This window comes from Melanostigma gelatinosum (genome assembly GCF_949748355.1).
Source record: "Melanostigma gelatinosum genome assembly, chromosome: 8".
Lineage (NCBI taxonomy): Eukaryota > Metazoa > Chordata > Actinopteri > Perciformes > Zoarcidae > Melanostigma > Melanostigma gelatinosum.
The window spans coordinates 16,209,076-16,226,281 of record NC_136641.1 but is presented as its reverse complement, the minus strand read 5'-3'; the positions used below and the strand labels follow the sequence as shown (position 1 = coordinate 16,226,281).

The window sequence follows — 17,206 nt, the reverse complement described above, 5'->3', positions numbered from 1 at the left end:
ATTAATTACAGCTGTCATTGCAATACAATAAACAACCTGTTTGACAGTACAGTTGTGTAACAGATTATTTTACGGTTACATAAGACACGTGTACAGTCGTAAAAAAGCGTTAACCTACTCCTCGCACTCCTCCACCACTTCCTCGTTGTCAGACATGGCAACGAGCGTTCAGGCGCGCAGCAGGGAATCTGAACATTAAAACACGAGTCCATTAATTCACCTCGCAATCATGTTCCTCTTCAAATTATTTCCAGCTTCATTATAACATGTTATAGCATGAATGCTGCATTGTGGTTGCACACACAGGTAACATTATCATCAGTAAAACTTACCGGAGTTAGAGTGATGAGGAAAGCAAGCTGAGGGAGAGACTCAGTGTGCAGCAGCAGCAGAGGGAAGGTGACTTCTTTTACTAAAAGGACAGTGAGGTGGGTCTCAGAGGGTAAAGAGACTTTAGGACCCTTTGGTGTGTTATTAATAACTTTCTAGATGGCATGTACTCTCCTTTATCACCATCCCCAAAAAAGGCCTCTGTGTGTATGAGTGTGGTGTGCAGTGCCAAAAGTATCCAGATAAAGCCACAGTTGCTCACAGACGGTGCTTCAGTCCCACATACACACATTTTCTCGCCCTTGTATCTCAACCCGCCGCTGACGAAACACAGGCATCCAACTCTTATCTGCGTCCTCCCTCTGCCGATAAGTGATGTGATGGAGCATGTGTGCCTTTAACCCTAGAAAGTGTTTCCGTGTCGTGTAAGTGAGCAATTAAAATAAACGACAGACATTTACGACAGACATTTGTGGTGATAAAACCTTTTATTTCTTAGACAGGCAGACACTTGACTACAGTGACACAGAACAAAAACTATATTTTGTCAGATTAAACAAAAACATGAAATCACAGCTCCAGAATTCTCACGACTAAAAATAAGGCATTATTAGCCTCAAGACCTTCACCTGCTTAAAGTGCTTGAAAAATGACATGAAGTTAAGGCAAATACAAAAAGAGCTTTAAAACAAATATATCAACGTCTACTTTTCTTTTTACTCTTCCTCACACATTAAACCGTTTGAAATGACACATTTGTACTTCAAGAAGCAATGCAGGAGTGTATGATTGAAGCATCCTTAAAGCAGTAATCTCCATTTAAGACCTTTTTAAAACTAAAACTCACTTTACTTTTTCTCTAATTGGCATATCTGTTCCTCCAGTGTGCTTTGGCAGTGAAGAAAAAGCATGAAAAAAGAATCGGTCAGTCATGGCACCGGTTAATCATCCAGTTCTCGTCGTGTCCGCTCACCGTCTACTAAATCCTACAAAATAAGGGCACAGAAAAGGAAAGTATTGCAGAAGAAGCACATTTTCAGTTCATTTTTAAATATAAAGTTTTGTTACGGTGCAGTGTGGGGGCAGTGATCTAATCTTACCTGTTGAGAATTATAAATGGACATCTTTCACTTGTAGATTTTTCCAGGGCTGGCTTCTGGGAAGCTGCCCTTCTCTCTGCTCTCAAACAGGCTCCGCTTACCGGTGATGTCCACTTGTCTCAAGTCCTGCATATAGAAAATGTAAGAATTTCAGACTTATTTCCTACAAGACGATCAACAGTGAACAGCCAGTTATCCGGTTAAACTGAGCCTCTATTCACCACAAGTCAAACTCTCCGACTGAAGGAGAACAAAAAAAAAGACTAAACATACTGATGTTTGCAACGAATTTAATCATAGATAATCATAGTTGCTGGAACAAGAGGAGAAAGACTTTTTTATTTTTATTTTTTTATTTTTTTAAACAACAAGGAACGCTTACTGATAAGCAGGAAGAAGAAGAATATCCTGCTCAGAACACTTGAGTCACACACAGTATGGCTGATAGACTGCGACTGCCCTCTAGCTGCCACATGCTACTTGCATACCTCCTTTCTTACATGACGCAGTTTTGACAGACACGTGACGATGCAAATAGCCTTACAGATGGACTGTGGGTAGACCCAGTATCGTTGGTCTTGTCGAGCCAGCGGTTGATCCGGGTTGACATTCCTGATGTGAAGCTCCTAAATTCCTGTGAATTTCCAACAGAGATGTGAAATAATTGTAACCCGTCCGTGCTAATGACATCAACGCCTGCATTGATGCCACGTGCAGATCCGACGAGTGTAAATGTACCTGTCTGGAAACTCCCGGGCTGGTGGGGCTCGCTGCCTGCTGCTCCTTCTCAAAGAGGCCTCTCTTCCTGGACACCTCGTCCAGCAGGAACAGAGTCCTTTGGGCCACGTCTGGAGATCGCATTATTTCTGATTTCTACGCACGTATAGCAAGCAGAGAAGAGTTGAGGGGAAAAACGCATCAGTGTGACGATAAAGTAAGAAAATGATTACTTGAGTTGACTTCTGTTTTGTTGCAGAGAGTCTGACCTGTGCAGCCTGAGCCAGTCTCTCCATCTTCTCCTTGATGGACTTGGATGAAATCCTCTGCTTGGAGCTGGACAAAACAGAATGCACATTAGCCTGGTTCGATCTGTGTGCACTTACTTTGACTAGAATAACAACAATTCAAACTTTAGAAAGACGTACAAAAAAATGTAATGTGGCTGAACAAACTCACTTTCTCTGGAAAGATGATGCTTTGTCTTCATCTTCATTTTGGTCCTGCATAATTAACATTACACACACTGTTAATCATCTCTGTACTTCAACACAAATATCATACATTTTAGTTTCAATGATACTTTGTTGCACTATTATCGAAGTAAACGTCTGCGATCTCTTTTCTCACTCAGAAATTAGAAACTACAAAGCCAAGACGCTTACTGTGTTCGATTCAAACGTCTTGGAGGCCATCCTCACACTCGCACTACAAGAGAATAAAGCAGTCATCAATCAACCCGAGACGGATGGCAATAAAGAGCCTCAAAATCAAGACAAGAGTGTTTGCTTACCTCCTCTGCAGCGGTGCAATCTCCTCTTCTTTCTTCCTCATCATCTGTGTTAAACCGAGCATATGTGAATGTTAGCAGACACTCGTCCAAATGTCATCAGCTGCTGACCAACACAGTCATCCCGTCTCTTGTGATGAGTTAACAAAGCAACTAGTCAGCAGTAAAAGCTGGTAAATATTGCTTCAGCTATTAGCATAAGCCCGAAGCCTGAGTGGCACAAGCAAATTACCCTCCACTGATAGTCTAACAGCTGATGCAAGATTACATGGTGTTTTAACAGTCAAATAGGCAAAAGTTAATGTTGGCATTTAGAAGGAAGAAGGTGTGCGTGTGTGTGTGTGTGTGTGTAGGTTAGATGTGGTTACCCTGAAAGATATAGTCCTTGAGCTCTGTCTGACGAACGCAGGTTTGGCCGTCTGTTCAAAGTTGCCGTTGGAGGAAGAGCCGTTCATCCCGGTCTGAGTTAAAGTAAAATATAATTTACTTCTACTTATAACCAGATTCAACTCTTCATCTTCAGACGAGGATGAGCTCCAGCGAGCATTTCCTCTGTTCTTCAAAGCTGTTTACTTTGTGCAAGCTGCAGGTACAACTATGGAGCCAATGATGCAGTCGTTGTTGTAAGACTGCAACATGTACTCTTTTAATCACCAGAGGGTGCTGTTGCTTTATTTAATTGATGAGCAGTGGTGCCAGCACTGTGCAGCCAAACTCCATGAGACAAGCAAAGCATGAAGCACAGTTAGTTGTATTGTAAATGATATCGGCTGACCTACCTCCTGTGTGTGTCCATTCTGAACAGGGCTTCGAGGGCCACGAGGAGAGGGGCTCTGGCAAGGCGACGGCCAGTGTTCTCGAGGTGATAAGGCGGCCGTAGGGGAGCGAGGGCTCATGGGACTTGCGCACCCGCTGGCCGAGGGGCTTTTGTCGAATGAGATGGAGATAGAACTGCAACATCAAAACGAGTGAGACGAAAGGTCAGTTGAAGATGTGAATGAGGGAGCAACAACTGATCCAAATGACAGTAAATTATAGTCTTGGAGTATTAGTCTTTACTGCAACCTTTTCACCTTTGTCACCGTTTGAAATATTGTTTTTTCTACATTCTGTGTTCACTCATAATGCTCATAACACATCAAACCAATAAAATGATGCCATGGGGAAGTTGTCTGTATCCAAACAGAAAACCAGAGGTACCACTGCTGCCTCAATGTCTTGCTATCCAAGCTTCTTAGAGAATATTCTCTCCAGCTATCCTGCCAGCAGATCTTGGTTAGACAGAAACATGTATAAAGGGGTGTGTGTGTGTGTGTGTGTGTGTGTGTGTGTGTGTGTGTGTGTGTGTGTGTGTGTGTGTGTGTGTGTGTGTGTGTGTGTGTGTGTGTGTGTGTGTGTGTGTGTGTGTGTGTGTGTGTGTGTGTGTGTGTGTGTACATATATTTGGCTTTCGGTTGCTTTTTCACTGCTCTACTACACTGTTGTTTTTCCCCGCTGCACTTCAACTTCCCTGTGTGGAATAGATAACCTTAATCTTATCTTAAAGAAATGTTTGATCTGCATTTGATTCCTCCCGATGACTCATATATGAAAAGAAGAATAGACGTTAAATTGCGCCCATTGACCTGACAAACTTGCGAGCCGGGTTGGACGATGGCTTGGGATCAGGGTCTTTGCTCGTCGACTCTTCATTTTCGTGCTAACAAAGAAAGAAACAGGAGAGAAGTGAGCGCACAGCATAAAAGCTTTTGAACAGCGCCACCTGGGACACGCCTCACATTACATAACACTGTACGGTTATGGCCTAATTTGCAGATACACTGAATTATAGACGCCTGAATTAGAGCTGCCTGTGAGTGCAATAAAAGATAAAGTTGATATTATGACCTTAAGCACGCCTTATCAAAGTTTTATAGATGATTTGCATGGTCATTTGAGTCACGGAAAAGAGTGCAAGTCCAGTCCAGTAATAAGACAGGTGATGATGCAAACAGCATTTTCGTGCTATCATCCTTTTTTATATTCTGATGCCTTCATATTGAAAGAAAATGTACCAAAGTTGTGAGCAAATATGTATGGCATGCATGTGTGTATGTGTGTGAGCCTCTTACACTCTCTTTGTCTGGGTTTGTTCACCTAAATATTGTTAATAATGCACACTGGCTCTTTCCATCTTAACAGGACTTGCAACATCAGTATACCCTGAGCGGAAAAGAAGTTGTTGTTTTTGTAGACTGTAGAAAATGATTAACATGGCTCTCCCTCTGCGTGGGGTGAGAGTTAACTGTGTTTACCACACTGCAGGGTGCACTGTGTTGTGACTGAGAGAAGCATTAATAGTGTTTGTCGACCTGTCTCGTCAAACGATTTGTCTGTCTGTAAAGGCAGTGTACTCAATTTTAGTGATGGTAATGCTGGAATTAAGGAATCATCTCAACAACTATTGATGGATTGCTATCACAGTTTTCGCAGACATTCATGGTCCCCAGAGGATGAATCATAATGATGTTGGTGATTCTGTGACTTTTCCTTTGGCATCACCAGCAGGTCAAAGTTTTCACTCATCCCCTGAAATATTTCAACATCTGCTGCCTAGATTAGCACAGCAGTTGGTTCCCAGACGATGTGTCCGAATCCCTTTGGTGATACATCACGTCAAAATCTCAGTTTGTTTAAAGCGTTGGTTTATGACCAAATATCTGCAAAACTCCCATCAGCCTCAGCTGTACTTGTTTTATAATAATTGGCTAATGCTAGCATGCTAACCTATATATGGCAATCATTACACCAGCTTAACATCAGTGTGTTCGCATTTTCATTGTTAGCATTTAGCTCATTGTGGCTCAGTGCAGCCTTACCGAACAGCTTGCATGGCTTTGGACTCTGAGTTGAGTTATAATATATTAACCGTGATAACAAAACACTTCTTCCACTCTGCTGGAAGGCAACTGCGGTCTTACTTGGCTGTTTGTGACGTAAGTGCTGGTATTGCTGGCGCTGCTGGTGGTGGGGCTGTAGGAGGCTGTACTTAGGGGTGGTTGTGGTCTGGATGTGGATTTCGCAGAGGGCAACACACTACCCTGATGCTCATCCATGTCCCCCAGGAGCTCCACCCTGGCTCCTCCTTTGCAGGCCTCCGCGTCATCCTCCCCTACTTCCTTCTGTCGTCTCAGCGTCTCCACGTGCCTCATCCTCCGCCTTTCATCTCGGACACGCAGCATGTCCACAAAGTCTAGCTGCACCTGCTCCACACTGAAAAGAAACGGTAGATGCACACTCGTGAATGACCGATAGATGCGACGGATCGTCGTAATGAGGGAAAGGACCTGTCAGTCTCGTGTGTGTGATCAGGTTTCTCTAATGAAAGGCTCTACAGTTCCCCTCTCTCTTTGAAGACTGCTTCTGCTCCAGGAGCTCAGCTGGTGGCGTTTTTGATAGCTTTTCATACTTTCTACACATGGTGTCAGGATTCACATGTTTGAAAAGTATACAGATGACACACTCCCACGGGGCAAAAGGGTAAGAATCCTCTCTCCCTGCCTCTGAAATCTATCTGCTGACAAGGCAGCATCTCTATGGTCCTCTAACAAGCGAGAGAGATGGAGAGAGTGAAATGGAAAGATAGAAGAGAGAGCGATAGTAGCGCTGTGTAAACAAGCAGAGCTAAAGCAACAGAATCCTGTTCAGGCGGTTTGTAAATCGAGCTTCGACAAGTTCGAATGAATAAAGCTCTGTATTAAATCGTGAGAATAACCTGCTGAGGCCCTGGGGCATAGCACTTGTGGAGTCTGTCCCAAAGGTGCTGTCACTGGTAGGCGTGTCTCCGGTTGTTTGGCTGAAGTCATCATCTTCTGCGGGGCTGCTGAAGCTCTTCACCCTCCTCCTCTTCTCTCTTTCCACCTCCTCCTCATCCTCCATTGTCCACTGGCGCGCTAGGCTGAGGACAGAGTCATAACGCACACGGCAGATGTACATAATATTTCCAGAACGTGTACGTAAAACAGAAAATTAAATGGAGGCAGAGAAACACAAAACTGTTTTCATGAAAACGACAGAAATCAATCGTATTAAATGTTGATTTTGGTTGTTGGAAGAGAGAGATTGCCGTTATAACAGTTACACAGAACCTGCTTTACTTGTTCATCAACTGTTTATGGGTAGAGTTTCAGTTGTTTGCTTGTCTGAACAACTTCAAATATACCAGACAGTCAGTCTGGTATTATGCAGGGATGTATTTAGAAAACGCAGCATTTATTAGTCGAGGTGCGGCCAGTTACAGTGGGCTGATGTTTCCTCTGGAGGAACACGTTAATTCAAGGGTAAGACCAGTTATCTCTAGACTTTAACCTGAAAAAACTGTGACTTCATAGCATAGTCTTCAAACATAACAGCAAAGATAAAAGTACCTGTAATAATATGATATAGCTGTTTCATTATGCTACTGTGGATTTGCATATTTGATATTATAATGTAAAACTGGCTTTTGTTCTACTTGACTGCAAGAGTGAGCTACATGTATTCTAGTTCAGTGACTAAAGTTAGACTTTATAACGTCTACTGTCATAAAGCAGCAGCCACTCTGAAACACCAAACACTGAAAACGACTCCAGATGTAGTCTTACCTGGACAAAGCCGACCAGTTCTTCCGACTGATGGACATATTGCACGCAAAAATATAGAAGTTCCCAGCAGAGCTTCGCTCACAGACAGAAAAGAGTCGACTGACTTTGTGGCAGTCAAATTACAGTCAGTGCGGCACAAAGCAGTCCACCTTTACCCTGGCGCAGCGCACCGAGGCGTCACATGACAGAGAGAGAGAGAGAGAGAGCAAGCTAACACAATACGCAGTAATCATGACAAGTCAAATTTGCGTAATGGGAACATGGGAAGTGACATGGAAATCAATAGTTATTCAGCAATTACTAAATAATCACTCATTTAAGAGTGATTTAAAAATGTAAGCAGAAAAAGGTTGGAGAGTATTTTCTATAGCACTTTAGAAAAACGTTTGCAAACTATCAAACACACAGGATATTAACAACAAAATACACTTTTAAATAGAGATAAAGATACAAAAATGAGTGAAAACAAGTGGGTTTAAAAAAAAAAGAAATGGCGATTGATTTGGATGTTGCAATAGTAAAAGTATGTAACTATGTTTTGTGCCCAACTGGGCTTAGATGCTTTGTTGCATTGAGCCGTGAGTCTCTTTACAATGTGATTCAGACTGTTTGCTCTGCTGTGTGAGGCCACACCTGTCCTCTCCCCGGAGCCCGGTGTGTGTCGGACTCTGACCCAGGCTCGGGCTCAGGCCAACTCACACACCCTCCACCTCACCTGGCTTTATCACCAAACCTGTACCCGTTTCTTTTATTCTGTGCAGAGTGCATGCCAAGAGGCAACAGTAAACAGGACGAGCTGCTATCACAACTACAGATGTAGCTCTTTAATGCTTATCCAGATCCGTTCTTTTGTGTGAATGCTGTCACTCGTGCAGGATTTGGAGAAGTCTGGCTTAAGGCTTGTGTCGTCACTCCCTGGCCAAAGAAGCAAAGCGTGCATTAGTGCTGTCATTGTAAACCAGTGGCGGGCCGTCAGGGCCTGCAAGGCCTTTTCTGCTGGCCTAAACACAATCACAAAGTTATCTATTTTATAATTTAATAATGTTTCTTAAATACACTACATGTATTATAATTTATAAAAATATTTTTCCCATTATCTTATTTTTTCATTGCACAGCTCCTGTCTTCCTCAGTTACTCTGCTTCCAGTGCAGCTTGTTTTAAGTAGAGCTTTTATCCAATCAGATCTCACCTCTGTCTCTAGGTAAGAACAGAGGCCCGAGGCCTGCAGAGTCCCAGGTGCATCCAGTGCAGATTAAAGTAAATGGGGACGATATTGTTGATTGTCAAATTCTTCAACCAATCAGATCTTTAGTTTGACATGTTGGGCGCATTCTTTGACGTGTCAGCGCCTGCGAGCCGGCCTATAATGACGTCAGCATTACGTGCAGCTCAGTGTCCATGCAGCTCTGCCGCGAGTGCAGAGTGAGCTGTGATTGGTCAGCGGGAGAGCGCGTGACTATCGTGAAACGAAACAGCAGAGGCTGGCGGGTAGCGAATCACATCACGTGATGCAGCTCAGCCAATCAAATACGGGCATTCTGACTGAGTGAGATTACCACACACCATGACACAGGGGATTGAGACGAGGAAAGACACTGCAGAGCAGTACGTACAATGTTCAAGTTGTGAAAGTAAAATCATAAGAAAACATTATATTTTCCTGAATATAAGCTTCTGCATTTTCCAGATGCTCGAGTACTATTCAAAAGTATTGCAAGTCTCGTACCAAACGTTACATTTAATACGTACATAGTTACAGCCTTAGAAACTGATAACTGTGGTGCCATCGTGTGGTTATAAGGTGGTATTTCAGCTGCAGGACAACAGTGAAGGCCCAGGTATAAAATGCACGGCCCGCCACTGTTGTAAACATGTTTTGTGTTGCTGCAGTGAACATTTGGATGAAAACATTGCGTGACACATGAATACTGCAAGTTCTTTGCATCCAGCAGGATTAAGTCAATGATGATTAAAGCACCAATACGGAAGCACTTGTCAGTGTGTGCTTTATGAACATGCAAAACAGATAGCAGCCGGAGCTGTGGACAGGATGCTGGTGTGGACAGCAGGCAAATGCATACAGTACACCTATCAGCAGAAATGTTCTCTCTCGCAGAAGTTCCTCTGTGTGAAAGTAGCATATCTTAGAGTCATGAGTTCATATTTGTCCTTAAGTTCCTTTTTTATATTCCTCCAATATAAAATGTCTGCAGAGTCCCCAGCCCATGCTAGTTGCATGTTGGGCTGTGCTTTGTCACAGCAGTGCTTGGAGCTAAATGAGCATGTTGCATGCTAAGACACTAATGCTGATGTCTAGAACATTGATATGTATATTTATTGATGTATCTCTAACATATGAAGCTTGCACAACTGCAAAGGGAAGACGGCAGTAACGAGAAGACTTCGATTACCCTGATTTTCTTTGCATTTATTTAAAGAAAGCCATTGTTCATTTAGCACAGTTTTACAATGAGAAAAGCACCAAGAAATGAAGATACATTTGGTGTGTTTAATTGTTGTTGTTGTAAATCCAGCCGATGACACCATTGTGTTACAGTTTACAAAACCACACACCATGTTTACAGTTTATCACCCAGCAATAATATCAAAGATGCAGTTGAATTTGGTCAGGACTTATTATTATTGTTATTATTATTACTATTATTTTTGGCTATAATATCATTTGGCCTGCTGATTAAATTACATTACTATTCACAATTGCCTTCTGAAGATACAAGCTGCCTTTTTTTAAACTTTGCTCTACAAATACAAGCCTAAATCTCTGGGGTTCAGTTGTGAGAACAATAATAATAGAAAATGGCACACAGATAAAGTCATTTTTAACACCATATCAAGCAACCGCAAACGGATCAGTTCTTAAGGAAAATGGAGAAGACCATTCAGGAGTGTGGGGACATGGCAGGAGCATGCACAAGAATGACTGCGTTAAAGAGACATGTAGAAGCTGCAGTAGATGCAGTCTGCGTGATACCGCTCGCATGACACCAGCCCATCACCTTCTGGGTTTTCACTGGGCGGGACCCTTTGCAGCATCGAACATCTTCTTCCTTCCCTCCATCCCGGACATGGCCTCCACATTCTTCCTCCAGTCGCTGTCCTCGACTGGCCTCTTCTGCAGACGGATACAGTGGAGAGTTAGATGGTATAAAAGAATGAGAGCAGTCGTTTTCCTGGGTTTTTTTTTGTTTTTTTTTTTTAAAGAGACTGCGAAGTAGAGGAGGTATTATCATCATTGTTGTGTCTGAGCCTTTGAGGCCCAATGTCGTCATCTGAGAATCCCCTATGAGAGTACTTTATAACCATGCTAGTATAACTGGTTTACAGCACCTAATACAGACTCACACATCCATGCAGACACACACACACATACACACTTGCATTGGTTAATCTGAACATGTGCACCCACGCACACCCACACCCACACACACACACTGACCATGGAGCAGAACCGCTCACAAAAGCTAGTCTCCTCTGTACAATGGGTTCATTGTCTTGTGTACCGTACTTCCTCTCTCACACACGCATGCGCGGTCGCGCCCTGCACTGATGCACTGACCTGCCGCTCGGTATCTCCAACACACAAACACACTTCAGGTGTTTTATGGCACTTGACGCGCTGACATCATGCGTGTATCTGAAACTTCACAGTAGCTACCTTGCGTGCCCTAAGGAAGGTACAGGTCTCGCTTGCCCTGGTTTGCTTGTGTATTTGGTCTTTTATTTCCCTCTGCACACACCTTCTCAGTGTCCTCTTTCTTGACAGACTTGAGGTTGGCCCGGAGGTCCATGGAGACTTTGTGCTTGGAGCCCAGCAGCGAGCGAAGGATGGCGTCAGCAGACACACGAACGCGACGAAGACTAGGTCTCTTGAATTTCCCCCTGAGGTCCAACACTTTAATGTTCAGGTCTTTAATCTGGGAAGGATAGTTGAATGGAAATTACCATCAGTACTTGAAGATGTTCTCATGGGGACATTGTGACACTGCATCTGCTTATATGATCTTTACATTTCCGACATGGAAATATATATATATATATATACCTCACGTGTGTTGAGTGTGACTTTAGCTTCAATGTCGTATCGCTCCTCATCCACCACAGCTATATTGGAATGGAGCTCGTTGCAGAGGTCCTATAAGTGTACACACACACACACACACATACATATATACACACACACATATACATATATATATATATATATATGAAGATACAAGTTTTCAAAAGCAACCTCAAATTTGTGCATCTGGAAAACTTTCAGTTGCAGGGCGTCATACTGTATATCCTGTATATGAAGGAGCTGCAGTGCCCTGAATTCCTTTGGTTTAAGATAATTTGCTGAAGGAGAAAACTCTGTTTGGTGGAGTATTGTTTTATGGGAGAATTCAGGGAATTTGAGAACAAGTTACCTGTAGCTGTGCAAGGCTCAGGCTGCTGGTGTTTAGCGGAGGAGCTCTCTCTGACAGGTATTTCTGTTTCTCCTCCTCTTTAACCACAACCTCCTGCTCCAATTCCTCCTTGGCTCTTGCCACCATCAGACTCTGCACAAATATGAATGGACATGTAATGCTGGATGCTTTTACATTGCTCTGGTAAAGCACATCAGGACATTACGTTGATTGCTAGTTACTTTGTTATTTTTGTACTTTCAGGTCTCACGGTACGGACTCTAGATGTTTAGAAGAAGTATCAGAAGATAAAATACAGTACAGCTTTTAAAAACATGACCTGTGCTGCTCTCTTGTGGTCAAACACATGTATTACATTATAGTTTGGCAGAAAAATTCGGTCCATGATCTCTCTTACCTTGAGCATCAGCTTCCTTGAAGCTGAGATCTTTGGCTTCCTCTGGATGGAGAGCATAATTCATGACATAACACACACAAATATGTATGTATATATTAAATAAATGATTATTTATAGCATTTAGAAATACTTTAATAGTGATAAAAATGGTCTTACCTCTTGCCTATAAAATAGAAAGAGAAAAGATTTAATGTAAAGGAAAAAACTAAATTATTGCTAACCAAAGCTCAAAAATATAATAATAGTAATAATGTGTGTGAATGAGTAAATGATCTAAAAGAAGAACAGACAGCCTGATCACTCACACATGCTCAGGCATCCTGCTGATGAGATCTCACTGGAGGAGAGACGGAAGAAATTAGAAACACACACACACACACACACTGAACAGTTGCCATTGTTTGTTCGCGTAGCCTTTGGAGGGCCAGATCATCTTTCCACTCTGCTCTATGAGCGCGCTCTCAGTCTGTTTCAATGATCGTAAGCTGTCAGCAGGCCAATCATAAAAAACTCTACTGACTTCTATACTCTCCTGCTTCTAAATGCTCTCTTGACACTTGATTGTCATACTTCATAGAAGTGGGGCGCCTACTTTTCATATCTCATAAAAACGAATTTGTGCATGTTGTAGAAACATCGTAGTTTCACATGACTGAATTTCTTGTGAGAGCAAGAAAGCCTTTGACTGATGAGATTTAAAGGGTCAGTTCACCCAAATCACACATTGGACTGAGCCACTGATTCCCAACCAGGGGTACTGCATTCTGGAGATGCTTGGGGGTACGTGGAAAGATTGGGAAGTAGCTCAACAAATTTGAAAAGGTGTTTGGTGAGACTGCCTTTTGGGCTTGTCAGCTCATAGTGTTGTTTTCACATTGTCTTACCCCCTCCTCATGAGCCTCATCATTTATCAAATCAACAAGTGATTTACAGCACTCAGCCCTTCTCCGTCTCACCTCTTCTCACCCTTTCTCTCTCAATGTCCCTCTTCCGTTTCACTTGTTGAGTCCAGTTGAGAATGACGGCACCTAAGACCTCCTTGCATGATGTGGTTACAAGCAGCGCCAACGGATTAGGGAAGATTCCAGACTGATACCCGTCTCTCCCATCTCTCATCCCCATCTTTCTCTTTGGGATTATCTCGGGGAGAGGAATTTAGAGTGGCCTGTCTCCCCAAATAGATCAGGGGACATCTGATAAACAGCTGTGGAGGGTGATTGTGTGCTGGGGTGCCCGGCCTGGATCAGGGATTTACCGCCAGTAACTCATGGATGCTTATGATGCTCATGAGCCTCTGTGGTGCAGCCAAGTTGGCAATGAAAAAAACAGCCCACGGTGCTGTGGAAAGTTCACGTCAGCCTTGGATTTGAACAGAGATGCTTTGGTTTGCCTTGTATTATTTCAATGAATCATCCTGTTCTGGCTGATGCCCTTATGGTTTAGGTACAGCCACAGCCCCAATGATTAAAAGCCCCCTGCTATTGACAAATTAACATCCAAACACTTCATATAAGATCGCTACTAATATGTTTACTGAATAGGCATTATATACTGTGCACTCATCCTCCTGTTAGTCTATATTTCCATTGCAAAAAACAATAGATCCAGGATATTTTCAAAACTTGGAAGAAGGCGAAAAATAAATAGTTGCACCAGACAAATTCATATTAAACTGCCATCCATTCGGTTTGTGGAACATATATGCACGAAAGAAAGAAATGACACTAAACCTGAAGAGCTTTACAGACACAACACCATGAAGGGACCTTACCTGTGTCAGAAGCAGCGGACAGAAAGACGTGACAACAGCAGCGGTCGGATGATCAGAGATGAGGCCAACGAATTGGTGTCCCTCTATTTAACTGCACCCCCCCCTGACCCCTCCCCACCCTATTGTGGCGCTTTCTCTTTTGTTAGTGGAGGCTATAATTAGTCAACCCCATCTCTCTTACTGCCTAATCTTGCCCTGTCCATTTGTCTCTCGCAGACTCATTATAAGGGACCAGCAGTTAGAGCCTAGAGATTTGGCCTGTGCGCGACACATGGACGATGAAGGCAGCTCAGATGACAAACGATAAGTCAAATTCAGAACTATAGGCAGGAGTATGCTGGTCAAAGATGGTCTGTAAAGGGAATTCACTTTTAAGTATATCAGTAAAAAGTGCTTGAAGAGAGAGAGAGGAACAACACCTGTGCCATGTAACGATAGGAATCCTCTATGTTTTTATACAGTACTTTTAGCCACACTAGTGGCTCTATGGATGGCAGCTCCTGTCTGTTAGTCCACCACTTTGGTCCAGACCTAAATATCTCGACAGCTATTACACGGAATGCCATATGCAATTTGAGAAGACATCCGTGATCCCCAGAGGTTGACTCTTTGATGATCCCATTGCTTTTTCCTCTAGCTCCAACATGAGTTTTATATTTTTGTTATTTACTTAAATGCCTTGACATCTAGTAAGTGCATTCAATTCTGCACAGACATTCATGATGCCCAGACGATGACTCATAATGTCAAAATCAGGCCTCCGCTGCTTACTGTGTGCTTATTGCTAATGAGAAAATGTTGGCAGGCTAACCCACTAAACTAAGATGACCAACATTGCAAACATTGTCAGGCGAGCATATTAGCATGCAGACATGAGCATTTAGCTAAAAGCACTGCTGTGCCTATAAGTACAGGCTCACAGAGGGCATGGCTGTAGACTCGTGTAGTCTTGTTTATCCACATTTAAACCCCGAAGGGCAGATCAAAATGCTAGACATGCTTGCAGGAAGGTCCCTGGGAGTGTTATGCCTTACATCAAGCCTTCCAGAGAGGCACTCTTGACGGACACATTGTCACTGTCTGTTACTCAAATGAAAACAAAAGTAGAGCCCCACCACCAAAACGCAGAAGACAGAATTGACACTTGCTAATAATTCCAAATTGACTGGTAGATAATCACCAGGGCAAAAATCACCAAATGACTATGATGCTATTTTTAAAATGTTTACATGGTATCTTGCATTTTAGGCATGTGATGGCAAGACAAGTCTTCATTCTCAATGTAAGAGTATTGCATCTATACAACATTAAGACACTCAGATCACGGTCCTTCTAAAGGAAAGAGAAAATAAAGTATGACCATTCCACACAGTAATATGGTATGTCAGGCGTATACAGTATGTTGTAAAGTAAGTCAAGGTGGATTGAAAAGAATATTAAGCAAAAGAATAACGCACACACACACCATATAAGACACAGAAAGACAAATTATATTTATCAAAAAAGCAATTGGCAGCCTGCACGACATGAAAACTTGCCAAATATGTTCACACACACACACACACACACACAACAAGCCATACAACCGTGAATAGAGAAGCTCTCTTCACTCAACAGGAGATCGGCAGACCTCTAGTGGCCTGAGGAGAAGACTTGCAAAACATTTCTCAAAGAAGTGCGCACACACATGATTTTTCTTTCTTTCTCTTCCTACAAGCACTAATACACTCATTACATTTACCATAATATTGGTCCTGTTCTGACTAAAACCCATTCACCTCTAGTTCACCTCATGTTCCAGGATTTGGTTCATGAAATTGCAGGTCACTGTCTGTGTGTGTTTATCTGCTGAGAAACCCAGACACCCTGGACAAAGGTTATGGTGTTTAGACAGGGCATTCCGCTGAGTAGTGTCAGCATACACACTGTGGAGGACTGGACCTTGTACTCCACCCCTCATATCAGAGACCCATTTTGACTTTTTGAAAGGAGGGCAGGTGATCTTCAAGGGTAGATAGCACAAGTGGTATCCATCACCTTATACATCTTCAATACAAATAGTGTTTTGGTTAGGTGCCTATTCAAATAATGAAAGTTTGAAACGAGTATACAACAGCTTTTACCATTATGATGGAAGTTTATGATGACCGTTCCCATGATCAATGACGTATCTTAAATGATGTGCTGTTCATAACCACTATCTTGGGCTTCTGCACAGATTTCCGGTGGAAATGCCTTAGATTTGCATCAATATAACTTATCAAAGTATCTAGAACATTTTGTTAATGTCTTTGTTTGTTTAGACCAAACAGTGTTCACCAACGCTGGGTGTATCCACTCCTTGTGGTGCTCCTGGTCCCTTGCTGACTCATGCGGTGTGGCTATAGCTTTGGGGTTTTCCACAGTAACGGGAGAAGTCGCTACACAATCAACCCTTTATTCCTGACCTGTACTGAGCTCCACAGCCACACACACACGCTGCTATGTTCTTGACACACACACACACACACATAACACATGCTTGAATGAACAATATACTGTATATAGCCCTCCGCTAACGAGAGTCTGTTGATCCTGAGACCTTGCTGAATTGCATGCTGGGTGTGCACGTAAGGCCTCTGTAGGTGAGTATGTGTGGGTGGATGTTTGTGTGCACATGCCGCAGGCTCACTGTGCGTCTCATTAGTCCTCCACACTGCTCAGAACAAAAGCTGTCCTGACTGTGTGTGGGTGTGTTTGTGTGTGTGTGTATCTGAGGATGGGTGTATGTTCCAGAGGCTATAACAGCAAGGTTACACCACAACTGGAAACAGATGAGCTCAGCAATTAATGGGCTGAACCTAAAATAAATTGCAGCTGACCGTTTTGCTCCAAGAGCCATGATATGTTCCAGAGAAAGGAAGTATTGTTGTAAAATAAAAACACTCCAGGGTTACTGACAAAAATGTGTTTAATTGTTTTAAGATTTTAATACTGTACATGGTTTCAGCAAATATATATATATATATATATATATATATATATAGAATAAAATGTGCCATGAATATG

At 42.7% G+C, this 17,206-nt stretch overlaps 2 protein-coding genes across 3 annotated transcripts; both read right to left on the bottom strand.

Moving 5' to 3' along the window:
• Positions 1 to 813: 813 nt before the first annotated feature.
• Positions 814 to 7,666, bottom strand: lad1 (ladinin). Of its 2 annotated transcripts, XM_079273973.1 has the most exons (14): positions 7,559 to 7,666; positions 6,691 to 6,873; positions 5,897 to 6,188; positions 4,562 to 4,635; positions 3,717 to 3,888; positions 3,306 to 3,398; positions 2,941 to 2,984; positions 2,813 to 2,855; positions 2,607 to 2,650; positions 2,417 to 2,483; positions 2,169 to 2,303; positions 1,975 to 2,064; positions 1,431 to 1,556; positions 814 to 1,316 (listed from the first exon to the last, which is right to left on the bottom strand). In XM_079273973.1, exons 1-13 carry the CDS (start codon positions 7,594 to 7,596, stop codon positions 1,458 to 1,460), a joined length of 1,374 nt encoding a protein of 457 aa, XP_079130099.1. In that variant the 5' UTR covers positions 7,597 to 7,666; the 3' UTR covers positions 814 to 1,316; positions 1,431 to 1,457. The 2 variants fall into 2 exon arrangements, with proteins under 2 accessions (XP_079130099.1, XP_079130098.1); XM_079273972.1 differs by lacking the exon at positions 814 to 1,316 and having other exon boundaries at positions 1,434 to 1,556; positions 1,975 to 2,303.
• A 2,371-nt stretch (positions 7,667 to 10,037) lies between these two features.
• On the bottom strand, positions 10,038 to 12,444 carry tnni1a (troponin I type 1a (skeletal, slow); the record flags this gene model as incomplete). Its single annotated transcript, XM_079273959.1, has 5 exons — positions 10,038 to 10,693; positions 11,319 to 11,495; positions 11,624 to 11,713; positions 11,991 to 12,122; positions 12,388 to 12,444. The coding sequence occupies 5 exons, from the start codon at positions 12,442 to 12,444 to the stop codon at positions 10,589 to 10,591; spliced, it is 561 nt and encodes a 186-aa protein (XP_079130085.1). The 3' UTR covers positions 10,038 to 10,588.
• Between the last annotated feature and the right edge of the window lie 4,762 nt (positions 12,445 to 17,206).

Bases quoted from the DNA above. Each gene is read 5' to 3' on its own strand.
- lad1 (XM_079273972.1), bottom strand. From the start codon at position 7,596: ATGTCCATCAGTCGGAAGAACTGGTCGGCTTTGTCCAG. The intron at 2,856-2,940 runs GTAAGCAAACAC...ATTCTCTTGTAG, and splicing joins ATTGCACCGCTGCAGAGGAG to TGCGAGTGTGAGGATGGCCT. The intron at 2,304-2,416 runs GTCAGACTCTCT...ATACGTGCGTAG, and splicing joins GACTGGCTCAGGCTGCACAG to AAATCAGAAATAATGCGATC.